The 27,737-nt window shown below is 35.2% G+C and overlaps 2 protein-coding genes and 1 non-coding gene across 7 annotated transcripts; 2 read left to right on the forward strand and 1 right to left on the reverse strand.

The window, feature by feature from the left end:
* Nucleotides 1-1,343: 1,343 nt before the first annotated feature.
* On the forward strand, nucleotides 1,344-4,204 carry LOC132184921 (AP-1 complex subunit sigma-1). The gene is made up of 7 exons (XM_059598713.1): nucleotides 1,344-1,496; nucleotides 2,706-2,792; nucleotides 3,049-3,140; nucleotides 3,256-3,364; nucleotides 3,442-3,477; nucleotides 3,701-3,787; nucleotides 3,873-4,204. The coding sequence occupies exons 1-7, from the start codon at nucleotides 1,494-1,496 to the stop codon at nucleotides 3,942-3,944; spliced, it is 486 nt and encodes a 161-aa protein (XP_059454696.1). The 5' UTR covers nucleotides 1,344-1,493; the 3' UTR covers nucleotides 3,945-4,204.
* Nucleotides 1,934-2,034, forward strand: LOC132168280 (U6 spliceosomal RNA). Its single transcript, XR_009438798.1, has one exon. It is a non-coding gene; the product is annotated as a U6 spliceosomal RNA (small nuclear RNA).
* Nucleotides 4,205-5,096: 892 nt separating the features above from the next.
* Nucleotides 5,097-27,282, reverse strand: LOC132174639 (phototropin-2). 5 transcript variants are annotated; one of them, XM_059586282.1, is made up of 24 exons: nucleotides 27,075-27,282; nucleotides 25,958-26,618; nucleotides 25,197-25,379; nucleotides 23,938-24,029; nucleotides 23,574-23,859; nucleotides 23,151-23,367; nucleotides 22,505-22,575; nucleotides 21,542-21,648; nucleotides 20,797-20,846; nucleotides 20,571-20,675; nucleotides 19,420-19,479; nucleotides 18,657-18,746; nucleotides 17,157-17,233; nucleotides 15,168-15,252; nucleotides 13,589-13,669; nucleotides 12,823-12,926; nucleotides 12,448-12,497; nucleotides 11,274-11,380; nucleotides 10,527-10,649; nucleotides 9,588-9,639; nucleotides 7,877-7,989; nucleotides 5,815-5,955; nucleotides 5,502-5,620; nucleotides 5,097-5,253 (listed from the first exon to the last, which is right to left on the reverse strand). In XM_059586282.1, the coding sequence occupies exons 2-23, from the start codon at nucleotides 26,572-26,574 to the stop codon at nucleotides 5,504-5,506; spliced, it is 2,928 nt and encodes a 975-aa protein (XP_059442265.1). In that variant the 5' UTR covers nucleotides 26,575-26,618; nucleotides 27,075-27,282; the 3' UTR covers nucleotides 5,097-5,253; nucleotides 5,502-5,503. The 5 variants fall into 5 exon arrangements, 4 of the variants coding, with proteins under 4 accessions (XP_059442265.1, XP_059442257.1, XP_059442279.1 ...); XM_059586274.1 differs by lacking the exon at nucleotides 27,075-27,282 and adding an exon at nucleotides 26,777-27,064; XM_059586296.1 differs by lacking the exons at nucleotides 13,589-13,669; nucleotides 27,075-27,282 and adding an exon at nucleotides 26,777-27,065.
* Nucleotides 27,283-27,737: the final 455 nt, after the last annotated feature.

The raw sequence follows: 27,737 nt of genomic DNA on the forward strand, positions 1-27,737 counted from the left end.
AAATATAATTTCCTTGCAATTGTGATTATGATACATGCACCTAAAAAGGAATCGAATTCAGGGTAGTGATATATTAGTTTTCCTTTAAAAAGAAAAGTGGGGAAATGAAAAGGGGGCAAGAAAAAGAGTAGAGGTTAATAAAAAGGGAAAATTATTAAATTGGTCCGTATGGTTTGATTTTGTAATAAATAAATTTTTGTGGTTTCAAAATGAGTTTATAAATTCATTTGTTATGTCTCTGTAACAAAATTTCAACCATTTCACCCTAAATAAAAAAAAAATAGAAAGAAATTGATTAGGTGTAGTCGACCACCCCTAGAATTGACTTAGGTGGCCGACCACTGCTAAAATTGGCATCCGAATGTATACTCAGCGATCGTTGCAGAGAATCATACTATACCAAAAGCCCAATCACCCCAAAAACCAACCAAAGGGGGTGGCAAACAACCCCTTTAAGCTAATTGCTTGAGGGTGTTCAAACTATCCTTAAAGTTAACTATTGAGGATGGTTGAACTATTTCAAAGGCCGACCTTGTTCAATTTAAGGAAATAGGGCAAAAAATAGAAATTGGTAGAAGGAAATATTTTGCATGGGGGCAATTGTTCTATTTACTCCATGATTAACTAACAAAAATGTAATGGATTTTTTTTTTTATTTTTTTTTTATTTTTTTTTAATGCTAGATACTAAAATTCTATCCAATGGTGACTAACCCTTAGATCAATCATATTGTTAAATAAATAAAAAAATCCAATAATTGATTGAGGGTGTCATGCCAATATTATTAACTAAGTATTTGATAGAATTATAATATCTAACATTTTTTTCGTATACTTTTCATTATCCAACTAAGATGTGATGTTACATATGCGAGACTTGCTGCATAAAAACAACTAACAAGTTAGTGGAGGCTCTTTTTCTTTTTTTTTGGATCGCAATGCCCTATAATTAGCTGTTTGAATTACACGAAATTCTGGCAGTTAAGAATGTGAAGCCAACTTATCAAAACACATAGATCCAAAAGTAATAAATAAAAGAGACTGAATTTCACAATGCAATCGATTCTGAACATAACATAAAAATATGCAAATATAAAATAAGAGCATAGATTACTCGAACTGTCCAAGACAAATGAGCCCTATAATGAACAATGTTTACCTTAAATTACATGCGATTCCAGCAATCTCCTTCGGGCTAAATTGGTAATTTGCATAGAAGAAATGGGGCTTGGGTTGTATATTATACTGTATTGATTGGGCCTGGCCCTAAGTGATTTTAGGCCCAATACTGGTTTTCGTAAGCTGAGCCCGTAATAAACGTTTCACAGTTTGCTCGAGCGGCATTGTCGTCGCGAGGCTTTCTCAGAATTGATTGAAGAAGAAGAAGAAGAAAGCTGTGTGTATTGGTATTTTCCTTTATTGTTGGGTAGTTTAGCGCTTTTGAGTTTTCGGGCAGAGGAGAGCATTTGATATCATCGCCGAACACACAGCGAAATGGTAATTTTATTTTTTTAGGAAAAAAAAAAAAGAAAATTAGTTGATCGAGAATTTGCTTAATTCGAATGATATGGATATTAGATCCGAGCTTGATATATCTCTGAAATCTGATGCGCCTGTGCTCGGTGGCCATGGCTCTTTTGTATTTCTATCTATTTCATTTGCCTTTTCATCCACTGCTGCTATTCTTTTCAATTTGTGAAAATTCTTCTTATGTTGCCTCGCTGTTGTAGATCTCTGCTTGTCAATGGGGTTAAAATATTGAGATCACCCCAAATCTTTCCATTTGCTAATGGATCCGACCGATAAGTCTACCAGGTGATAATTGTTAGAATAACCTAATTTAGGAGAATTGGAGTGTTCTTTATTTTAGTGGCTATGTTAAGCTCAAGAATCATGTCAATTCACTCCTCCAATTGATCTATCATGACCAAAATTTACTACTCATTGTCGTTTTGGATTGGAACGATATTGAGAAGATTAGCATGACCCTTGGGCAAGGATTACACACATAAATCGAGAAATGGTCCAAATATTTCATTCAAAAAAAAAAAAATTACCTACTCACTACCATCCTGCAGTAGTTTGCTGGGATTCACTCATTCATTCTGCTGCTTTTAAGTGATTCCATGGCCTTTCTTCTCTGTTGAACAAGATTTATGGCAGCGATATCATTTTCTAAGGTTTTTGACTGACACTGCTCGCTCTGTTTTGAAAGCTGGAAGGTTTCTAGGTTGACTTCTGGCGCACCCAATGTCAGTAAGATCATGCCTTTGTTGAGGTTTCTGCGTTTACATGTAAGAGGAATCCATTAGAAATGGTGATATAGGTTGCCTAGGTAATAAAGGGAGTCAATAATTTACGCCTCTTGGAAACTCTTGCTACAATTGTGCCGTGCTTTACTAGTAACTTCCTTCCCCAATTGAAGGAAATGTTACTGTTTTATTCCTCTATCTATCTGTGTGCATTTCTCGCTTGCCCCTCATTTGGATGTAGGCCACCTGAGCATGCCTAAACCATCTCATATCATGTAAATTTTCAATGTTCTCCAACATTAACTAATTACATTGACTTTTGTATTGGCTTCTTGGACGGCATTAGCAGTTTCCTTTTCATCAATTCATGTTGCTTAACTGTACAATGAACCTAGCCCAAAGGTTTTTAGATTTGCTACTTCTTTAATTGTTTATGTCCCCGTACTTGTTGTAGATTCACTTTGTGCTTCTCATTAGCCGACAAGGAAAAGTGAGGTTGACAAAATGGTATTCACCTTATACACAGAAGGAAAGAACTAAGGTACCACCTGCATTTTTTTTTTTTTTAATTATCATAATTGTTTGGTTGATTGTTAATTTGTACTTATTTCCAATTACCATACCTTTATTTAATTGCTGATATTTGGGTGCTATATTCTTTATCTCTTTCTTTTTTCCCTTCCTTCTTTTAGCTCAGTTGTGACTCAAGTATTGTCATTGTTGTTATTTTTCTGAAACTTAAGTGCACTTTTTACAATATTGATATCCATCAATTCATGATCATGCATTTTGAGAAGGTTATACGTGAGCTAAGTGGAGTGATTCTTACACGAGGGCCCAAACTCTGTAATTTTGTTGAATGGAGAGGATACAAAGTTGTTTATAAAAGGTAATACAAGAATATGACACTGTTCACTGTCATAGTGAGAATCTCTTTCCTGAGGAATATTTTTGGCCATCTTTAACATGAGCTCTGAGCTGGTTCCAATATCGTGTTTGTGCAGGTATGCGAGTCTGTATTTCTGCATGTGCATTGATGAAGAAGACAATGCATTGGAAGTCCTTGAAATAATTCATCACTTTGTGGAGATTCTGGACCGATATTTTGGCAGTGTTAGTGACTCATTCATATGAGTACTTTTCTTCCTTTTCATTTGGTTGTGATAAAGTAATTTACTCATGTGTTGCAGGTCTGTGAGCTGGACTTGATCTTCAACTTCCACAAGGTATGTCCACTATGCATGCTTTGTGGCCAACTTTTCTATTCCCTTGGCATTTGAGGATAGTTTATATGTCCGCCTATCCGCCATTTTTTAAATAAATCAAGCTTTAATGGGCCATAACAAATGTGCTCAGTAATAATATCACATTATTCTTTTGGATTTGTACTTTATATGGATGTGAAAGTAAGCTCATTTGCTTCACTGTTTGCTACTCTTTAACATGAAGGCCTACTATATATTGGATGAACTATTGATTGCTGGCGAACTTCAGGAGTCTAGCAAGAAGACAGTTGCACGGTTGATATCTGCACAGGTATACCTTTTCTTAGTCTCAATGCATTTGCATTTGTTTGGCGACTTTCCCACTTTACTGAGTGCATTATATTGTTGTTTATTAGGATTCATTGGTGGAGGCCGCAAAAGAGCAGCGCAGCTCAATAAGTAATATAATCGCTCAGGCAACTAAGTAGAGGACATGCATATATTGTTGTCGGATATATTGGTTGACATTAAAGTGCTATCTGTATTATTGTTATTTTCTGTCTTGTCATTTTAACGACAGAAATGCACTTATTATGATGTATGTGTTTTTGAGGATTGTACAATTATTGCTCTTTTGATTTTCCGTCAATTACATGTAAATGGTCGACTTATCTGCCAGACACCAGCGGGCATTTTCTTCTAGGTGTTTTGCAAGTAATACTATTCCTCTATTCCAAGGGTATCATTAGCAGCGATGTGCAAGGCAATGAGCCTCATCGTTGCATATCTGATCCTTATTTTATCTTCCGTATGTGACACAATCACACAACCAGCTCAATCCCCCCTGGTAGTTGATATTAGATTGATTGCCGAAATTTTCGACAGTGGGCTTGTTTACCAGATTCTAGTAGCTGAACACGGCTGGAGTTATCAATGAATGGTGCTCTGATCCTCCATTTTTGTAGTTTCATCATATGGATGAGTGCATCCATTTCCAGTCAATTGGAGTGGCAAGGGATAGTGATAGCAAAATTGGTGTCTATGCTCTATGTATATTGTATGGTCTAGATTTTATTTTGTAGTATCAAACGGTCTACGTACTACTACGTAATGCCACATCATTTGTCTAGGGAGGGAGCATTTGTTTTTGTTATAAATTGGCCCAAAAGTACTGTTAAGGGTATAACTTTTACTATATACACTTCTTACAAACTGATGTCACATATCATTCAGCCACAAATATGAGCTACCATTTGACATTCATTTTTTTATAAAATGTTAAGTCACATAAGTTTATAAGAAAGTTATAATAAAAATTGTAGTATCCCAAACATCTTATGTTATAATATTAATAAAAAGAAAAAAAAAAAAAAAGAAAAGAGAAAGGTTCGTCTTTCTCCTTTTAACCATTTCAACATCTACAAAATAGTGAATGGGTGTATCTCGACGTGCTTATCCTGATGAATTGTGCTTTTATTTAAACATTTATTAACTGCTAAAATTGGACCTCCACGAAATATTTACCAATACAATGGTATAGAGGCTGTCCCAAGTGGTAATTTCGTCGTGGATATCTCTCATACACCCCCTTCTTCCTCGGACAACCCCCACACCCCCACTCCCCCCACCCTCCAAAAAAAAAAAAAAAAACTGTGCTACAGATTCGTTCCTGATGGCTGTTTCTCTTCCCTTTATGATCTGAAATTTCCAGTTTCTAAGTTGAGGTAACTCCCTCGCGTCAGAGAGAGGCACGACCGACATCTCATGATTTTGGTTTAGCTAACATTATAAAGAAGCCTGCACAGTGATGCAGAAAATATGAGTGTAAAGCCTAAAAGATTCTGTAAATAATCATGTGCATGAAACTAATTTTAAGCAGAGCTGTACGTTTTGTCCACAATGGGACATGCACACGACTCAAAAAGACGATAATAATTATCTCAAGCGGATAAAAGACAGTTCAATATTCTGGTTTATGTTTGCAGTTAACAGCAAAAAGAAAGACATAATGCTGATCTAATTCTATATAAGTAATCAATGTGAACCTTCAGAACATCTCCATGTCCATAGAATAAACAAGCACTCCATCATCTTCCCACTGCAATTCCTTGGACTTTGGATCTTTTCCAATGAATTGAAGAGGCACAACTAGCGGTGGTGGGCTCTGCATACAAGCAAGCAAACTGGTGAGCAAGACAAGTAATTGTATTGATAAACAATAGCCTGTGTAAGAGTCCTCTGAAAGATTTTTCTTTTTTCTTTTTTAATTCCTCAGCAGGCTTTCAAAATCAGTATCAATATTTCCAAGAACCAGAATAAGAGATTTTTCTATTCATTAAAAAATTGTAGTACTATTACCATGCAGCGGATCAGAGGCCATTTAATTCCATGGAAAAAAGGGTGTTCTTTGATTTCATTGGCACCAGTATTTGATCCTAAACGGCTGGCAGGGTCTCTTTGCAACAACGCATTAATCAATTGTCTGGCTGCAAGACTTACCTGGAGCATTAAGGAAGTAAGGTCAGCTGCTGCATAATTAGTAGGGAAGCTCCAAGAAAAAAGATTGAATGATGCATCCCTAATATTAAAAATCAAATCATTCAAGAACCTAATTGCCAGTTGATTCCGGGATGCATAAAATACATAGCTTTTGTCACATCAAAAGATAAGGTAGGCTATCTTTGGTGATACAGAATGTGGATCCTACAAATCATAAACATCTAATTACAATCTTGTGACTTGGAGGCATTAAGTCTATCATACATACCAACGGTCCACTCCCATGAACGTGGCTTCCAAAGTTCTTCGAGATGTTATTTTCCAACAAATAATATGATAGATCGTTTGCATTAGTGACTTCTACAGTTGTAACCAAGAGCAGTCTAATTTGTCAGTGCAAATATATCCCTTTCCAGAAATGTTTTCTACTTAAGTAAATGGGGCCTTAAATTATGCTGTTCTGAATAAGATTGATTCAAACAAATTGCAGGTTTTCAATTAACTGTATTTACAGTGTGCAACTTGCTTGAACTTCTAACCAATGTTTCTTTAGTGGACAAAGTCAAGGAGATCAACTGGAATTTGAGGTGCAAGACTAGTGGCATCACCAAAGTGCAGAGCAATTAGCAGTACTGCGGTTGCAGAGATCTTGGCACTTCCCCGATAATAATTTCAGTCAGTTAAGCACAGATTTTTTTTCTTCTTTTGCCCTTTGAGTTTGTATAGTGTAAGTGTCACTTTTTGTAGTGCTTTCCGGGGTACTCCCCTGTTCTTGTCAGTTTTTGCTTGCTGAATGAATTGCTTACTTACCCAAAAAAACCTTTTAGACTCAATATTAAAATCCTTAACTTTCAAAAGTGTTCCCACTTCTTTCACAATAGAATTTAAGGCTGAAACCAGGTTATCTGCAATTTTTGTTGTTCAAAGGTGTCGTGTAGAGTTTGCATGAAAACATCAGAGAGAAAGAAGAGGTAATTTAGTTCTCACATAGCCTACCTCATATGTTTTATTATAGAGGTTTGAGAAATATTACATTTTCCAAAATACACTGGTTGTAATACCCTCGTCCCATATTGAGACGAGAGGAGTAACTCACATAGAGTGGGTGGTTTATAGAAATATACTCAGGAGAGCTAAGTCCCGCATTGCTTACTTACTAGTTGAAATTGGGGTTTATAAGTGATTCTAGATAAGCTTCAAATTAACTAATCCTTTTGGGGTGATAGCGCAAATGTGGCTAACGCATTTTTCTGAATCGTAACAATTTGTAATGCCCCAATCCCATATTGGGAGGAGGAGTTGCCCACATAGAGTGGATAGTTTATAAAAATATACTCATGGGTGCTAAGTCTTACATTGATTTTATTAGTGATTCTAATGAATTTTAAATTGACTAGTCATTTTGAGGTGATAGTGCAAATCTGGCTAGCACTTTTTACTATGTTGCTACAAATAGTATTATAGTCAGGTTGTAATGCGTCATGTGGTACTGTCAGAACCACTTGACGTGGCCCTGACGATGAAGTCAGGGGTTAAAGGGTGAGAGTTTGTAACACTAGAGTCCCATATTGAGAAGAGATAAGTAGTCCACATAGAGTGAGTAGTATATAAAAGATGCTCATTGGTGCTAAGTCCCACATTAGTTACTGACTTAAGTGATTCTAGGAAAACTTAATTCATTTTGGAGTGATAGTGCAAATGTGGCTAGCGCTTTCCCTAGTCGTTACACATGTACATCAAACCCTATCAAACTCTTCTAACATTCTTAATGTTAAGATGAAATCAAGGTCAAGTTGACCAGAATTACCCCACACAATTGGTCAACATCACCAACATAAATAAATAGAAAAACTCCATCTGGATAGTAAAACAAAGATTTCCCAACACATAATGCAAGCTCATTAGAGATTTAATAACTTACAGAAATACTGCTTGGAAAGGTCAGATCTTTGTGCAAGATATTGGCAAAAGTCTTCTGTCTATTCTTTCCCCTGAAAGGTGTACGACCGTAGAGCATCTCATACAACAAGATACCTGAATTTAAATGTGAATCACTGGGCATTAATGATAAAGAATGCATACAAAATTATGCTTCTTGGTTGAGCAAATTAATCAGAAAACACATTTGTTGTCATAATAAACAAGGCTAGCTTTAGAGTGTGGCAGTCCTAAAATGCCTTGATGCTTTAAAAATTAACAGGAATCCCATAATGCACACACCTCATTAGCCAATGCAAATGAAAAAAATGTGCCGTTTAGGTCACAAATCATGAGGCATAATTCTCATTGTAACACCCCAGTCCCATGATGGAAGATGAATAGCTCACATAGAGTGAGTGATTTATAAGATACTCATGAGTACTAAGTCTCACATTGCTTACTTACTAGGTGAAACTGGACTTTATAAGTGATTTTAGGGAAGCTCTAAATTGATTAGTCATTTTGGAGTGATGACGTATATGTGGCTAATGCTTTTCCTGGGTTGCTAAAATGGTATTAGAGCCACTTAGTAACGCCATGTGGTACTGGAACATTGCATGATGCGGCTTTGACAAGGATGTCGGAGGTTTAAAGGGGGGAGATTGTAATACCTCGGTTCCATATTGGGAAGATGAGTAGTCCACATAGAGTGCTTGGTTTTTAGACACTCATGGGTGCTAAGTTTCACATTCTTAGTTGTTAAGTGAAACTGGGATTATAAGTGATTCTAGAGAAGCTGCAAATTGATTAGTTTTTTTGGGATGATAGCGCATATGTGACTTGCACTTTCCCTAGGTTGTTAAAATAATGTTAGAGCCACGTTGTAGCATGACGTGGTCTTGACGAGAACGTCAAGGGTTTGAAGAGGGGGGCGGGGGGGAGGAGATTGTAACACCCTAGTCCTATATTGGGAAGATGAATAGCCTACATAAAGTGTGAGGCTTACAAGAATACTCATGGGTGCTAAGTCTCACATTGTTTACTTACTATGTGAAACTGAACTTTATAAGTGATTTTCGATAAGCTTCAAATTGACTAGTCATTTTGGGGTGATAATGCAGATATGGTTAACGCTTTACCTTGGGTCATTAAATACTTTGTTATTTATGATGATGTTGATATAATTAGAGTATGAGGAGAAGCTGATAATTTTTCTTCATTTTTTTATTATCCAAATATGCCCAAGATTGTCTATCAAACCATTTTGTTAATTGGTATTTTCTTTCTAACCTTTTACTAAATTATATATATATATATATATATATATTTTAAAAAGATCGAAGTACTACAGCCTTATGCCTCCAATGCATGTGCTCATAGCAGTGCTATAACATTATCATTTGCACATCCTTCGTAGTCATGCTAACAGATTCAAAAGACAATTTTCACCATAAGTATTACAGCCACAAAGAGGAAAAAAAATATAATGGGATGAACATAGGAAAGATGGTTGACAAAAGCATGTTATTTTTATGTCAGGAATTATTGAAGAACTTACCGCTTCAGAGGCATTATTGATGAATCTTTAAACCAAGTGAAAAAGATATTTGAATATCATTTTAAGAAAGTAAGAGAATAAAAAATTACGTAAATGATAATAATAACTAGCAAAACACATAATGGTCATATATCATGATTGAGCATGTGCTTACCAAGAGCCCACCAATCAATGGCGCTACTATGTCCCGCACCTGTAATAATTTCCTGAAATCAAGTATTTATGAGAACTTTGAAAAGAAATTAGTGTAAAATACTAATTACTATTATTATCATTCTCGTAGCAGATATTATTTGTAGCTATGCAATTATTTGCTGCTAAATATGAACAGGATTATGTCAGCAGTAAACACCTACAAAATGGTATGAATATGCAACTGTATGCAGCTAGCATGTTTTGAAACAAAAACATATTTCCTGCCAATTATGAAAAGCCCAAGCTAAAAATAATAATATATCGGACATCAAAGCTGAGTTCCATATTGGATTAAATCCAGCAATGGCAGTAGGAAGCTAACTTTTGGAGCAAGCTTTCACCATTTAACAAAAAGGGCAAGCTTCAAATTATTCAACGAATGAGGGACAAAGAAAGTTTTATACTTCATAGATATTTCTGTAAATATAGCCTACTGACACTTAATTTACTCCTTTTCAATGATTTTAGAACCCTCCAGAACAAATGGATCTGATATTTTACTTTCTCCTTAACTTTCTTTAGTCATTTAGCATGTTTAATTTGCAGACGCAGACCAGCGATGTACAGGGAAGCATCTTCCTTAGCAATTTTTTGCATGCAGAAGGACATGAAGCAGAACAAGGGCGTGCAGGACATAAAAGTTTATCAATAATCATTTCATCGGTGCCTCAATAGTACACATTTAATACATTTAAAACATTCCATAATCATTTGATCGGTGCCTCAATAATACACATTTAATACATTTAAAACATTCCATAAAAGTTTGTTTGAAGAATATCCCAAGAATTCTAGAATCTGACAGAAACTAAAACCATGTTTTCATCTGATATGAAATGAAGTACTAGAAATAGCATGAAGTACATGGACATTTAGCATGATTGAAGATTCACCGTACAGGAGCAATATATTCTTCGGTTCCAACAAATGAGTTTGACTGTGTAACTGGTTCTGCAACAAATGTTGGTGGTGGTCGACTCCTAGATCTCCTCCTCTTACTAGGTAATGCATGCTTTAGAATCTGCAGTACATAGTAGCACGTAAGAGCAGTCAGTAATTCTCAAGTATCCAGTAATTATCAAGCAGAAATGCAAAACTAAGAAGATAATGTAATTCACCTTCCCAACATTTCATGGTACAAAGAATATTCAGAATCGATAAGAAGATATGCAAAGAAAAATTTCACTGTATTTTGGTAAAAAGAATGGTGGAATAGTATTAATATAGTGACAGAATCAAAAAGATGAGTTGATGGAACCAAGAAAGAGAAGCAAAAATACTTAATCCACTAAGGTGGAAATGAACACAGACTTCCTCCATTTCATGAAAAGAAATAAATACAATTGAAAAGAATATGAGTGACATGAGAATTTCTGGCTTCAATCACACAACCTGTCGAAGAACCAATTTAGATTTTTCATGCATGATCCTTCAACATGAAAGAGCAGTTGATTGCTCTCCTGTGAACAATCAACTCTTTGACTAACTTTTCTTTTTTAAATTTAAATTTATTTTTGTTGCCAACTTATGGTGGCTTTATTGACTTGATGAAGACCAGTAACACTATACTAGGAAACACAAAAACATGATGTATGAGTCTGTAAAAAGTGAAGCAGTAAATCTTCTGACAGAAAATGTAACATACTTGGGGTTTACATGATGCCATAAATGACAGATCAAAGTCAGTTAGTACGATATGCCCATCCTTCTGGACCAAGATATTTTCAGGCTTCAGGTCACGATAAATTATTCCTGTACAAAGGCATGGGAAAAAAATAATAAGTGGAATACAAAATCTCTTGTTCCTAATTAGTGTGGATTGATATCATCATTCAGTCAAGCTTGTTACACTTACAAGTATTAACTGACAGGTTAGATAATTAGGCTACTCTAGTACAGCTATAACACGAGCAGAAACTCAAAGTCTCTAACAAGGTTTTGATGGACCAATGCTTAACAGCAGAGATTCTTAAATATGTTTTTTTTTTTTTTTTGGATTTGGCACCGGGTATCCAGAGTGCACAGGCCCTCGGCAAAGAGTTTCTCGCAAGTGTACCTCGGTTAATTCAAGAAGCGAACCCCCAGCCTGATGGCCCCAAAAAACAGTTTGCACTGATCAGTGAATTTCAAACATAAGACCTTGAGAAGCATACTCAAAGTCGCAGGCTGTCCAATCACTAAGCCAACCTCTTGGGGTTAGAGATTCTTAAATATGTACCCCAAAACAAGTTATAGTTTAACATTTATGTATTATCCTTCAAATTAAATATTATATGAAAACAACGTAACTGTCAAGTAACTGTACTTTAGTTACATGCCTATGTCATTGAAAAATTTGATAACCAAACCTCTTGCATGTGGATAAGGATTTGGGAACACAAATTCTGCTTTTAGCTTATCGATCTTAACAGCCTATCTCTGCTACGACTACCCACCAAGCTAAACATGAATAAAAATAGTTAAAACAGGCACTTCTCTGCTACAACTACCTACTGAGACTTGTATTTCCCACTTTAGAAATCAATTTCGATTCAAACATGAACATATGCAAGTACATAATATATATAATACAAGCACACGTGTGTGTGTGGCCCAAAGAGAGGAATGGCGATTATAGAGAAGAAAATAATGGCAGTTTTGGTAATGTTTACCCCTCCCACTAATGGTAGTTTAGGACTTGGGAAGCACTCGCATAAATAAGCTCCTGCTGGTTTCCTCCAATTCATTATACAAGTATAAGAAAGAAAAGGAAAGAAAAACTACATTGATACAGTAAAATCAGAACTAGGGCACTAGAGATTCTCATGTGATCAAAATACCTAAACAGTGGAGATACTCCAAGGCAATGACGACCTCTGCTGCAAAGAACCTAGAGATCAATAAAAATTAGCATTGAAATAATTAAAGGTCCAGCATATAAGAAGTGTATAGATATCTGGATCAGAATAAGATGTTTGAGTGTTTCGATTGAAAAATGAAGAGAAATCAACAACTCATAAGAACAAAGAGCCAATCTGTGCTTCACATGACCAGTGGAACAATAAACAACCCAGTGTTGGAGATAGTTTGCAAGGAATATCTGAAATCATTACATTTCTAGTTGCATCAACTTTATCTCAACTTCGATAGTAGTGAAAATCCAGTATGATCAAGAATTTCAACTAGCTAAGATATGTATACAAACATGAGAGTACCTTGCAGATTCCTCTTTAAAAATTTTCATAGGCTGCTTGTCAAGCACGGCAAACAATTCTCCACCAGGGCAAAAGTCTGTTATCAAACAAACGTGTGTAGGGGTCTGAAGAGACAAAGAGACATCAGTATACTCAAATGCATTATAAATCAGTCCTATCAACCAACAAGGAAAATTTCCATACTGTCATCAATGAAGTATGTTAGATCCATGTTTATTTTTGATATTGTTTGTCCGCAATGTAAATCAGATACTTCTATAAAGGTACTGATACTCTTGGATACTCCCAATACGTATTCAATACTCCATAAAAAAATCCAAATTCTGAAAATATAATTTTTAAATCTGGCAAGATAAGCAATACTTCTTGGAGATATATATATATATATATAAAGACAGTCTAGCATATTATAAATACAACCTCTTTAAGTACAGAAAAGGAGTCGTACTGTGAGTAAAACATAGCAAAGGTTTAAAAGATACAACTAGAGTAATGTGTAAATAAGGATGCTTGCATGATTAGATCAGTTGTGTCAGTGTTAAGAGTGCTTGTGAGCTTGAAAAACTATATAGTCTAGAATCTTTCTGGTATTCAATTACAGCTCAGGCTGCAATTATAATTTTAATTCTCTTCAAAATCATGAGATAGAAGTATTCATCCATGGACTATACTCATATGCATGTTTATGGACATAAATGTAATAGAGCATACAGATATTCAAAGTTCAGTAAGAGAAAATTATAATTACAAACAAAAATGAGTAGACCTGAAATGAAGTGTAGAGTGTGGGAAGAAAAGGATGATCGAGTAGCGAAATGATTTCCCTCTCGATGCATGCTCGGTGAACCTGGACAATACCCACAATAATGTATGATCCTTAGAGCAAATGAGTGATATGAATTAACTCTTCTGCAAAAACTAAAAGGAGAGTGCATATCTAAGCATGTGCATGTGGGACTGCTAGATGTGCGTGCACCATGTAGCAAAATTCCTACGTTAACATCAATGATGGTATGCAGATGCATTTGTACTCCCTAATTTTGATTTATAGAATATATTAAAAATTGATAGATTAATCTTCAGAAGAAAACATGAAATTTGATTAGAATAGGGCATCGTGTTAACAATAAATAAGTTTGCTGAGACAAGCTCTGCTACTAGATGAACAAAACACATAAGTTTGTAATTAACACATGATAACAATAACTTGGTGGATCACGGTATCCAATTTCGAACATGGGATGCAGATTTTAATGAGAATTTCCATACAATCTGGAACTGCAATAAGTATTTCAATCTACGAAAAGAATCGATTACAGATGACACCGTCTTTCATCATTAACTGACCAATTTTAAGAACACTGCAACAGGGAATATGCTGGATTCCTAGCAGCCAATAAGTTCACTGTCAAGACTTCATCCAAGGCAATGAACCTTAAAGGCTGAAGTCCTTCACCCCAGAGGAAATAATGAAATGGTAATCCTACTGATTTATGACTAAAACCGCATTTGACAAAATAGAGAAATTTTGAAACAAGCTTCATCACAATTGAATCGTCAGTATTGGCAAAGTGACTAGTTTGAGATAAAATAATTTCTCTAAGCATTAACTGATTTCCAAACAAATATGTACTTTTCATAGACATATATAATTGATATGATTTTAGAAGCGCATATGTGTCTTTGATTTATCAAGAGCTTATGACATTCACAAAACTTTCAAATATAAGAGAAGGCCACAGATTCCAAGCCACTATATCATGAAATGTATCAATTTTGTAAAAGAAACTGAAACCAAATACTTTCTTGCAGACTCGATAAAAGTCATTGAGTGTTTAGTTAACACAAAAACGCAAAAGAATTGCCAAATAAATATTCTTTATAGAGTGCAAATGCTTGCATTCAACACATTTAAGAAATAACAGTTATAGCATGTTAGAATATTAATTAAATGATCAAATTCATCATTTTTCATCGGCTTAAGCTTTTGGGGTGATTAATGATTTAACATGGTATTAGTGTGTGATTCTGAGTTTGAATCCTTATTCCACAGTTTATCTCATTTCTATTAAATATTTCATGTGTTGCGCTCTATTTATTAAGGGGGAGGAGTTTAGGCCCACAAGTGAGAGGATGTGTTAGATAATTAATTAAATGATTCAATCCAAGCTTTCCCATTATCTTATACTTAAGGTATTATTGGTGATTTAACATAGAAAAAGAACAAAAGCTTGTGTTAATTTAAGGTAGCATATTTCAATCAGATAGGTAAATGGCAACCAGATCATTTATTACATTGCTTTAGAAGGAAACGAAATTTGATATGGTTCTCTGTACATTCAGACCTTGTTACGGTTAAGCATTGCTGACTTTTCCATTGCCTTCATAGCATACACTTCACTAGTACCTTGCAGTTCCACCAAATGAACACTGCAACAAATACCAAAGTAATTTAATCAAAAAGCAGACCAAAGAATCCAATTTTTACATTAATGCTTTGGATGTCAAACAAAACCTTTATGTCGCCTCGAGATATATAGCAATTTTACACACCAGTTTTGAAAACATGGGTGAACCACCAAGTGCAAAACACGGGAGTAAAAAATCAATTTTTCTTCAAGCTAAAACAGACCAGTACCAAAAAAAAAAATTATGAAGTCACTGGATTGATGAATACTGAAGGAGAGACCTACCAGGGTTTTAAAAAAAAAAAAAAAAAGGTTGCATGACACTCTCCTTCAAGTTTTGAGCATGATGCCTAGGGATGGGGCATTACATATTACATAATTTTAGTTTAGAGTTCAACCTACTTTTGTTTGTGAAAATATATTACTAATACCATATCTTCCCCTATCTGGAGTCCATAAAATAAATCCTAAAAGACCAATTCTTCTTATAAAACATAGATTTTGAAAACCTTCCAAAATTTTTGGGATCCAAATTCCTTTTCATATTTCCTTTTTCTATTCAATTAAATCATCTACTTTTAGGTCTCTAAGATTGCGCTACTTCATGCCATTTGACTTCTTTGTACATGTCTAAACTATCTTACGGAATTGCCTATCTGAACACCTATGAAAATGAATTAGATCCTGTCTTGCACTTATTCCTGTACCACTCCAGTCCTTCTGCTTGCATCTATGGTTTATTAACTTTGCACGTTTAACGGGTGAAGGGTTCCTACTAAATGTTGTGCTCATTTAATCTGTCTTGGTGGATGAGATCATAAGACCAAGAGTGGTAGATGCAACAGAAAAACCATGTAGGAATTCATTGGAATATAAATGCTCTGTTTGTTTCGACGTAAAATGTTTTCATGAAAAATGATTTCCTAGAAAACACTTTACATTGTTTGGCACGTACAGCAAATCACAATATATATATATATATATATATATATATATATATTCAATCATATTAAACTCTAAATTACGAAAATGTCTCAACCAGGTCTTGGAGGTGTCCTAACCGAGTCTTGCCGAGACTACACCAGGACCCGCTCGGCACCCCAGCGGGACCTATCCGAGATATCTCAGGTGGGTCCTGGTCGGGTCTCGGACAGGTCTTGGGCGGGTCCTGGTCGGGTCCCAAGTGGGTCTTGGTGGGGTCCCAGGTGAGTCCCGGTGACTTTTCTGCTAGATCTATTGATTTAAGAATGAGATGCTCAAACTCGAAAAATGGTTTATAATTTTCAAAAAAAGAAACTATTTTCCGAAAATTAAAGAAGGATTTTCGGTCAAACGAAAAATATTTTCCATTGACTATTATTTTAGTCGTACCAAACACCAGAAAATAGGGAAACAATTTTCCAAAAATCATTTGCATCGAAACAAACAGAGCCAAAGTGTCTTCAAAAGTAGATTAAACAAAAGTATACAGGGAACATGAAAGGAGCAGGTGCTACCCAAGAACAATTAGCCGATCTGGATTTGTGAATCAAAGTATAGGATTATTAAGGAGATCTGAAGTAACCATAAGGAAGGAAGAAGGGAAGAGGGCGCTGGCCATAAAAGGAATACAACATTCTCTAAGGTGATTATAAGATCTGTTTTCAGAGACCTAAATTACCCTTATGGAAGGGGTAAGGGAGGAGATCCCCCCTTCCATTGCTCCTAGCAAAAACATGGTATGCGCACTAAAAAGCGGAATAAATAGCATATGTCATAAATACTGATAAATAAAATATCAAAATGCACTCAGACACAATTAGAGAGGCAATAATTTGGAACTCGTATATAATTATATTGCTATACTTAAAAAATAATAATTCTATTGCAACAAGTTTTCTGAATCAAGGCGATCTATTTCAATCTCATTTGCAAAAGGCACTTTACCTGCCAGTATCTCCGCAACCCAATGGTCTTATTGGCTTAAAATGATGTAGCCCAAGTTTTTCACCGCGTGCAGTGATCTAAGAAGCACAAAGGGATAGAAGGGAAGAAATAATGAAATATCAGTAAGGAAGACAGCTGTAAGATACCATACGAAACTATTTAACAAACAACGTATATGGATTTCAAGGAGTAGCAATTTGTAATTATAAATCTTCAAGACCTTCAGAGCCTACCACAAAAAATACAATCCATGATACATGTGATACTTGTCAAAAACTGTCATTTACATTTACTAAAATGTCATTAAATAAGTACTAATCCCAAAAGTTTAAGCTATTAGATGGAGAGGTAAAGCTAGCATATAAGTCTATATCAAATTGAATTTACGAACTATATTGATGATAAATTATCACTTGTTCCAAAAGTTTAAACTATTAATTGGACTAGCATATAAATCCATACCTAATAACACACCTAATCAATGAGGCCTCTTTAACAAGCCCTCTCTTGAATAGACTCAAAATTACATGTGTAATTATAATAGAAATGTCTCTCATTATAAGTGGGACCAAACACATAGATATTTGAAATTAACTGATATGAATAGAGGTAAGATGAGATTTGACAGATGATCTTCGAGTATGATACCGTAATATTTGACCATTTATCCTAAAAGTTTAAGCTACTAAGTGAAACAACCAACTAATATATAGATCCATATTCAACTCCTTAAACAATCAATTGAGGACTTTCTAAGAAACATAACTCCATATAGTGGACATCTATAGCACCAAGAGCTCAAATCTAATGTAGACTTGAAGCGTGACTTACAAATATGTGCTACTCTTTTGTGCTTTATGGGCAAAATTTCTCTTAATAATATTGTAGAAGTTACTTATCAAAAAAAATAAAAATAATATTGTAGAAGTTATCAGGACCTGAGTCCTTGAAAAGATTAACCACAAAGGAGAAATGACACTCCTCATATCATCAAAGTTTGAAAGGAAAAGGAATTACTGCAAAAAGGAGATCAAAATGCTCCAAACGAAAGCGTTGTGTTGTAATGGCCTGAATGATGTGTCCAAATTATGCTTTACTGGGTATAAATGAGTAGTTAATGAAGCACCAAAATTGTGTATAGACACTTATTAATAGTTCTAAAGGCCTTTATCCAGTGTGGGTGCTGCCAAGCAGGGTACTCTGAGGGTAGATTTCGATATGGTCCAAAGCCTCAGCCGTTTCAGATGAAATTTTTCAATGATAGAACCCACACACTTGTGGTTGACGGCATCAAATGTAAGAAAGCTATATATATGACAGCACATATTGCTAATGGTAACAATAATAATGAAATCAAATAGATTAACTCTATTCTCAACTCATTAAATCCTTATCCCCAACAAATTGAAGTTCAATATACAAGATAAGTTTGATGAGCAATATCATTTCAATGGTATTAGAATGTTATACAGTGCAATTTTAACTTTTACAAAGTGGTACCTTTTGTATTGCTAGCCAAGAAGAACTCTCTTTCTTGTGAGGCCTTGGAAAGACAGGCCCAGAATGAATTGCCCACAAATCTTCTGGTCTCTGAAAAATTGTAGAATATAAAAGTTGTATCAGCTATTAACCAACATAATTGCTGAAATAGAACCAGGATCTCATCATCAATGAAATATAAGATGTAGCAATACTTAAAAAAGTAAAATTTAAAAGATAGAAATATAAAAAATCTAAAATGTTTTAAGATATAGATCATACCACAATGAATTCTAATCCATAATTACAAACACTTGCGCAAATTCTAAACTATATTTTTATGAAAGAATGTATAGCAGACAAATTCTTCATGCCATAACAAGTATTCAGAGTTCCTAAATCACATCACTGCTTATTTGTGTGTGTCTGTAGGTGGGGGGGTAGCATGCGCATGCCATTCAAAATCATCAACATTGATATGTTGAAAATGAGATACAAGGGTTTTTTTTTTACAAAAAAAAAAAAAAAATTGTAAGTCAAGCTTGTTTGTAATATTTCAGTTTGAACATTTAATAGCCCTATTCTGAGGAAATTTTATGAAAGTCAAATGATTCACATAATTCTTGTTTGAACTTTAGAGGTATCAAATTGTAAGGATTGGTGACCAGGTAACTTAACATAGTCTATTATTCTAATAAGTAAAACCGCACTGCAAATCTTTTAAAGCAATGACAAATGCGTCATTGATTATCAGTCTGAACATGAAGCCAAAAAAGTACCTTACCAAGTTGGCATCAGGAAGTTCTCTGACAGCGTCATCAACATTTTCTGCAGTGGCTTTGACCTGATAAAAGAGAAACAAGCATTAAAAAATGTTGAAAAAGAAGTGGAAAAGAAAAAGGAAACCATTCATATCAAAACATAACCTAAACTAATGAAGATAAAAGATGCACTTGACATGGGCTGAGTTTCTACCAGAGTAGATTACCCATAGTAACCCAAATCATTATTTCACCAGTGCTATTTTAAATACCCATGCTAACAGTGACAATCTCCAAAGTCTTACTTTCATATGAGGTCTTTCTTTCTACCAAACCTAGATACACAGTTTTTAGCAGCACAAAATATAGTCTGGTTGATTAAAAACTAAGGATATGTAATTGTAAATGCAACGATATTTGAATTCTCAGACAAATCCTCAATATAAATGTTTGAAGTTGTTTTATATGATAAGCAATAACAGTTTGCAACAAGAGTAATGCCTTCTGATGTTTAGAACCTGGGTAATTCCTGGGACTCTCGCCTATAAGTTGTCTGAAAAGATAATGAAAACCTGAGCTAGCAACTACAATACATAAAGAATGGGGCATCAACATCATGGTTAAATTAGCATGTTAGTAATAAATCCACATACAGAAAAGTGAGTTATGAGTAACTTAACAAAGATTTTTACAACTAATCACTGTGAGATCTATGAACCCTTTATCACTAATTGGGTCCATTATACGTATCTTTTTTTTTTTTCTTTTTTTTTTTGGGAATTCTGTTCCATCTACAGTCCTAGTCTCAGTCAACTTTTCTCATGTTATATCCTTCTTCACTACCTATATTATTTTGGGCTTGCTCTGCGCTCTTCACTCATTTAACTTGAACTAGTGCAATCGTTGGTCTTCGTTGCATAAACTAAACCACCTTGAATAATTGTCCCTCATCTCTTCCTCAATAGGTACCACCACCAATATTTAATGGATATTTTCATTCCTTATTCTATCTTTGTTAGTATGTCCACTCATCTATTTTAAAATTCTTATTTCAGCTACCCCCATTTCATAAATGTGTTATAGACCAACATTCTGAACCATGAAAACATAGGTACTTTTACAGCAATCCTATAAAGACAACAAAAGATTTTTTTTTTAAAAAAAAAAAACATACCAACTTTGCACTTTTTTGCTCTGTTCTCTCCGAGAGCCGATTGCGCAGAGGTTCCACATGATCACTTCCATCTAGTTGGACACCAATGAAGTATTGAAGCTCACCCTACCAAAGTTACATGGGCCTCAAGTGAAAAACTCAAAAGGGAATTAACATCCTAATTCAATGGATATTGAATCCAAGATTTGATTTAGCAAAATCTCCAGGCAAAAAATCTCATAGTCACCTTTTGGTCACGCATAGGTTGCAAGTGAAACAAATTCCAGAATTTTTTTCCTGAAATTCATGAAATCATAAGAATTTTATCATGATAGAAATTATTTTTTTTAAAAAAAAAAAAAAAACTAAAAGAAGATACCTTGAAAGAAAGGAAAAAAACCTAAACTCCAAAGAGACTTTATATATTATACGATAATTCCAACCAAATGCACTACAACTCCAAGTTTTCAAGCGACATGAAATGGTAAAATAAAGGGAAAGTACACTTTACCCCCCAAGTATCACCACTTTTGCATTTTAGATTCCGAAGTTTAAAAAGTGACATTTGAACTCCAAAAACTACCAAACTGTGATTTAGCACATCCGTTAAGTTTTTTTGTTTGTTTGGACATAATGTAAGTCACGTGTGTCGCATGTGACTTTTTAGCCCCTAAACTCCCAAAAATGCTTTGGAGGTTAAACAAAGAAAAAAAGATGGAAAAGAAACCAACCCCAAATTTTTCTCCCCTTTTTTTGTTTTTGTTTTTGTATTATTTTTTATTTTGTATTTTTTCTCTTTTGGGGGGCTTTAAGGGCTAAATAGTCAAGTGTGACACACGTGACTTAATTTAGGGGCTAGATTTTTTGGAGTTTAGGGCTAAAAAGTTAAGTGCGACACAATTTCGTAATTTGTGGGGTTCAAGTGTCACTTTTTAAACTTTGGTGGCTAAAATGCAAAATAATTTAACTAGATATCAAAAGCATTTACTTACCACTCTTAGTATAATTGATCAACTGAACAGTGATTTCCCTTTGTTTTCTAATGGCTTCTCTTATCTGTGAGACGGTTGCTTGATCTGTTTCAGGTCCTTGAAGAAACCTGTAAAATGGATGAGACAAATTAGAGTAGAGCTGGCATTATTGATCGAAGGAGTGGAAAATAACAAGATAGGAGAGATAAGAATAATGATTTTTGAAACAAAAATGCTATGCTGAATTCATAAATCATAAAAATCATTAAAAAGATATTATAGCAATGACAATCATCATAAATTTTAATATAACTCAAGTTTCAGCAAGTAATATAGCCCACCTGAAAAGAATATAGACTAGACCTTCAAACTACAGTCCCCAAGCTTTTCAGTGCATCAAATGGGGCATGCATATGGTAGAGGCACAAATATAAAAAATAAAATAAATAAATAAAAAATCTGCCTTCCAATTTCTAAAAACAATCTTTGATGAATGAGTAAAGTAGCTACCAGTGAAGGAGTCCACTTCTAATCTCTCAACAACATTTGAAATCATTGACATACTAACATACTTATCTTCTCCCATACCTCGTAAACAAATTTCATATTACCCGTCTAAGATGTTCAATAAAAGTGTAGGAATTTTAATGTTCCAATAAACATAAGAATCCACTTATGAAGATTATAAAGCATCAATGGATTAGTAGACAGTTTTACTCTAAATTAATCTAACAAATAAAGTACATGAAGCATTTGCATTTAACTATTTGCAACAAAAGAGTAAGAAAAGCATTTAAAGTATGATGTTACATTGTATAATCACAGAGACACACATGAGAAAAATGGTCACAAAAAAAAAAGGACAGATATTATGATATGTGCAAGAAAATTGAGTCCAACTTGCAGGCCTCTAAAATGGGAGTTAGATGGAAACACAGTCAAAATACTAACTAAACAACGATATAAAATATAGTAATTTCATACCTACAGTTCCTTCCCAAAATTTCTTCGCGTGTATACTCTGTCAATTCGAGAAAGCTATCAGATGCAAATATCTGCACATGAACTATTAAAATCAATTTCAACATAAAATGTGTACCATGTCTATGTGACATACAATTGCAAACTAGAAGCATGACACTTTATCTACTATGAGGAGTGTATCACATTTTGTATATTGATATTATCTAAGATATAAAAAATGTAGATGTAACTGTAGTCGATAAAAATGTTATTATTGATATTAATAATTTTTTTAGTTATGAAAGAAAAATTATTAGTAATTTCTAATATTAAGCAGTGCTACATGATCACACAGTACGAAAGTAAACATGCAGTAAGGTGTGATGACAGAAATTTTACAAATTGGGCAGCACCTTGCAGCAAGAAACTTCAGAGAAGCATCTTTACATCTATGAAATACCCTGTTCACATACTTAAAATGGACTTTTGACATGCAAGATGCACTGAGTAATTCAAGCACGGTAAAAAGATAAACACGATGAAGAGAGAGAGAGCAATGAATGCACCGTAGTGCATCAAATGATAAACTACCAAAGTTCTGATTTTTGGAGTATTTATCTAAGTTTTTCCGTAGTATGAATAAACAAGAAGTTGACTTTCATCTTACAATTGGGTTATCAGGAAGTCTAGGATCAGTGATCACAAAGTTCTTTTCAATGCGTTCCAATGTGGTCGCTAGGTCAATTCCTTGGCGTATATCCCTTTCTCTATCAGTGCTATCCCAACTGTCAGAGTGTTCTATGTCTTTAGTCATCAAAACCTCTGGTTCAATACTTGGTTTCTCTTCATGCCTCCCTGCAGAGCTGGAAGACCTCCCTTTGAACCTGCAGGAGAAATTTACACATCAAATAAGAAATTTGACTCTTCTAAAAGAAATCATATGTCTGGCTACAACATCTGTAGCCATCCTTGATTTTTGAACAAGACATTGAGTAATGAAGACCAATGGACATACAGTCAACATCCTTTACATTTTACAGTTAGCATCAGCCTTACCAAAATGAAGCAAAGGTAAATCATAAAAACTCACCCCATTAAGGAAATGCGTCCTGATTTTCTAGATTTTGTGTCTACTTCCCGAGAAGAACTTGGGTGAGACACATCACCCCTGGAATCCGATTGAGGAGTTTGTCTGCCGGGTGTACTCATATTCTGAATTTCAGCAGATTTCGGCAGAATAAAATCAAGGTTGAAACTTTCCAGTCCTTCATGCTTGCTGGCATTGTCATGACTCATAGTCTGAATGTGAGATTGTCGATGTTTTACAGTTTGGACAACCTCTGTGATGGAACCTAAAGCCTTCTCCTTCTGACGAGCTGACATGCATGAAAATATGATGATTAAGTGAAGCCACAATCACATCCGATAACAAAGTGGGTACACAAGCTTACTACCATCATAACGAATTAACGACTTGGGCAACCCATTTGGCCGTAGTGCCTTGTCATTAACACCTTCAGTGTATTTGCTGACCTCCACCTGCATTCTGCAGAAACAACATCCATAAAATTTCAGAATAAGACAAAATAAGATCCTAATTCAAAGAAAAAGGAAAACATTGCACTAAACAATTCCTATCATGATTACCATGGACAGCAAAAATTAGAAATTCTTTCCATGACCATGTATTTTGTTAATTCAGATATATCGTTATCTGACCCAATGATAAAAAAATTACCAAGTTTAGAAAAGCTATAATAATCATTAAACATCAATAATGATAAATGGAGCTTAGGAGCATCTTTAAACTCAAAACTCAAAAGATGGTATACGTGAAATTAAGAAAGTTTTTAAACCCATTAAATTCATTGAGTAGTGAGGTGGAGTTTGGGCTTTGTAAAAACCATATGGGGTTCTTTATGCCCAAATTGGGGAATAGGAATTCAATACCCAGCAGTAATCCTTGTTTGAAATAATCATGAGATTCTTATGACAGCATATTAATTGAAGTAACATGCCTAAAATATTAATCAAAACAAATGTGACATGAATGCTTATAAACACGACAAGATTACATTTTGAGGTGATTTATGCACATGTAAAACATCTCAAGCAATACAGAGAAGTTGAAGATTTTAGACTGCAAGTCAACTTGTGGGGATTATTGAGCCCAGAGTTTCTATCTCCATTGAAACTCAGTTTGCTGAGATCTGTACGCTTGAGATTTCCTGGTCATACATTAATTTCTCCTTTTTGCCTTCTCTTTTTCTAGGCAAAGCATTTTCAACGTTCACGTTAGGTGGTTTTGATTCAATGGACAAGACTAGTGTCAATCACAAAGAATATCAAAGTTTGCTTAAACTGGTTGCTCCTGCAAAGAGAAAAAGAGACAGAGAGGGAAGGAAAAAAAAAAAAAAAAAAACAAGAAATACGCCAACACTTTAGCTGACGCTAAGAAAAGGCACTACAGTTGTAGTTGGCAAAGAAGACAATTTAATAAGTGGCTTCTAAGCCATCTCATCTTTCACTAATTCTCTAATATTCAAGTCATGTATACCCACACATGAACATTCATGTTGAATTCCATGCATCGCATCTGTATATGTTCAAGAACCAACATACAGCTAGCATCAAATTGTTAAAAGGAAAAAATGATTTTCGCGAATTAAAAAGCATAAAAGGAAGGAAAGAAAGAAAGGAAAAAGGCGTTTACCCAATAAATTTGATGGTGTTGCCACGGTCATCTTTGATAGGGGTGACAGTGAGAAGATTCCAGAAAGGGGTACCATCCTTCTTGTAGTTCAAGATCCTGCCACAGTAGCCGTTCCCATTTTTAACTGCATCTCGTATTTTGGCCACTTCATTCCGGTCTGTTTCCGGCCCCTGAAGAAATCGGCTGCACCCAAAAAACACTTCACTGTCACTGCTCAATTTCCATCAGGCATTCCCATAAGGAATTTTTTTTTTTTTTTTTTTTTCTTCTTCTTCTTCTTCTCATTTTGGCGCCCACTGCTAAACTCAGACAAAGAATGGATTGAACCGTAAAGATCAAAAGGCAATAATGAATTCTGGTGTATAGAAAATCCATATCAACGGGTTTGGTTTCTTTGACAAAGACGATGAAAATTTCTCCTCACTTCCCCTGCCCTTTGTGGATGCAAGTTATGCGTTTCAAGTTATACATCTTTGGGTCTGACGTACGTGGGTGTTTCTGAAGCTTTTGCCGTGGTCTCAAAACAATTAAGTAAATTTCATTTGCATATAATATCTGGATTAAATTTTTTATTTGTAATTATAAATGGCACCCAAAAATAATATATATATATATATATATATATATATATATAGAGAGAGAGAGAGAGAGAGAAAGGGTACGTAGCTAAACAGTTTTAAAGAGGGACTTCTGTAGAAGAATTTAGAAGAAAGGTAGTCTACAAACTCTAGAAAAGAAAGGTGAAATATAGAGTAGTTTACCAGTTCCTTCCAATAACCTCCTTGGAAGAATAACCGGTCATACTAAAGAAGCCGGAGCTGGCGTACATAATGGGGCAGTCTGGTTTTGTGGCATCGGAGACAACAAATGTTTGTTGCAACGTTGCCAAAGCCTCCTTCAACTCTTGTGATAGCCTCGGTAAGGCCCCTGATGATGTTTCAGATCCACAATTTGATTCATTCGATGTCCTGGTTGACTCAGCTCCATCTCGTGATGCCGATGCCCTCGCCCTCACTGCTCCTTTGAAACTACCTTCTCCCACGTCTGACTTCACCACCACTCCCCATTCTGCTTTCCTTTCGGCTATGCCAGCTTCAGTTTTTATAATTTGATCACTCAAAGAAGAAGCTGAATTGTCGGGCTTGTTGACGGCCTCTTTCTCAAATGCCAACCACTTGCTCACGCCCGCTGGCTCTGTACTGCCGACAGTAGAAGAACCAAAAGAATTGCTTTCTATTAATCCACCCTCATCTTGTGTCTTAGCTCCCTCGCTCTTCCTGCTAGTGCTAACATCATCACTCACCGGCACTTCGAACACCTCAATCGGTCTCCGCTCGTCTCCACCAGAAAATTGATACGTTGCTCTCGGTTTCTCCATTTTTCAATCGTCTCTTGAGTTAAATTAATTAAATAAAGAACGACCTACCAAAAGTAAACGAAAATTATCAACTATTTAATTCAACGCTAGATTTCCCTCAGCTCAAATACAGCAGCAAAATCTTAAACATAAAGAATGATTCTGGGAACAGAGAAAGGATAGGTAGTCTGCACAATTTTTTTTTGTTTTCTCCTACTCATACCTCAATTATGCCCTGCAAGAAAAAGTCAAAAAAAAAATCCCATGAATGATTTCAAGTAAGCAGGTGCAAAGACCATGGAGCATAAAGACTTGCGAAGAAAGTTGAGAAAATGAGCAAGGTTTCAGTGTTTCAGACGACTCTGTTTTTTAACTTGAAAGCATACACACTTGACTCTATGGCAATATATGATGCCATTGCTCTTCTCAGCATGACATAGCAGAACCACCGATTTCTCGCTATGCTGGTGCTGATATAGAAAGGATTAATTATAATCATTTATCCCTCTGAGTTTCCTCACCTAATTTCCATTTGGGTGTGCTGTAGAGACAGGGAAACATGTGGAGGAAGAACCACCCACCAATTGCTCGAGATGCTGGTGCTGATATCATGGAATTATCATTTATTCCTCCCAATGATCACAACCCTTGTTTTTTAGATGTTGGTTTGTACAGATGCTTTTAGGCCGTCAATTTATTTATCCAACTTCCTCCGCATTTGGGAAAAAAAACCTACAATTACAACGATTCCAGTATGGGAGAAACAAAGGACACGCTATAAGATATATGAGGCTACAAAACGGGAATGTGGCAGAGATTGAAGATAAATTTCGCCATCACGTTGAATTTGGCTGTCCTTTTTGAGGTCAAGCTAGCATTTATATGTGGAAATTAACGCATCAAATACGGAAAGGATCGGAGGACCACAACATTGCTGTAACTCACAAGCTCGCCTAGGTTTCCACGTCTTACACTAGAACCGAAAAAGATTACAATACATTGTCACTTTATCCTTATAAACTAAAAACACTACTGTCCGACTCAATTAAACTATTATTGTGTGCCCAAAACCCTCATTTCGCCAGTCAAATGCGTTAACTGAGATGGTCAAAGTAACAATGTGTTGTAGTTCATGGGGCAAAGTGACAATACGTTGTAGTTTAATAGGGCAAAATGACAATATG

The sequence above is a fragment of the Corylus avellana genome, chromosome ca1, assembly GCF_901000735.1.
Source record: "Corylus avellana chromosome ca1, CavTom2PMs-1.0".
In the NCBI taxonomy this organism is placed as follows: Eukaryota; Viridiplantae; Streptophyta; class Magnoliopsida; order Fagales; family Betulaceae; genus Corylus; species Corylus avellana.

Bases quoted from the DNA above. Each gene is read 5' to 3' on its own strand.
- LOC132184921 (XM_059598713.1), top strand. The intron at 2,793-3,048 runs GTACCACCTGCA...CATTTTGAGAAG, and splicing joins CACAGAAGGAAAGAACTAAG to GTTATACGTGAGCTAAGTGG. The intron at 3,478-3,700 runs GTATGTCCACTA...TTTAACATGAAG, and splicing joins TGATCTTCAACTTCCACAAG to GCCTACTATATATTGGATGA.
- LOC132174639 (XM_059586282.1), bottom strand. From the start codon at position 26,574: ATGGAGAAACCGAGAGCAACGTATCAATTTTCTGGTGGAGACGAGCGG. The intron at 13,670-15,167 runs GTCTGAATGTAC...GGTATTGTCCAG, and splicing joins CAATGCTTAACCGTAACAAG to GTTCACCGAGCATGCATCGA. The intron at 10,650-11,273 runs GTATGTTACATT...TATGTACTGCAG, and splicing joins TGGCATCATGTAAACCCCAA to ATTCTAAAGCATGCATTACC.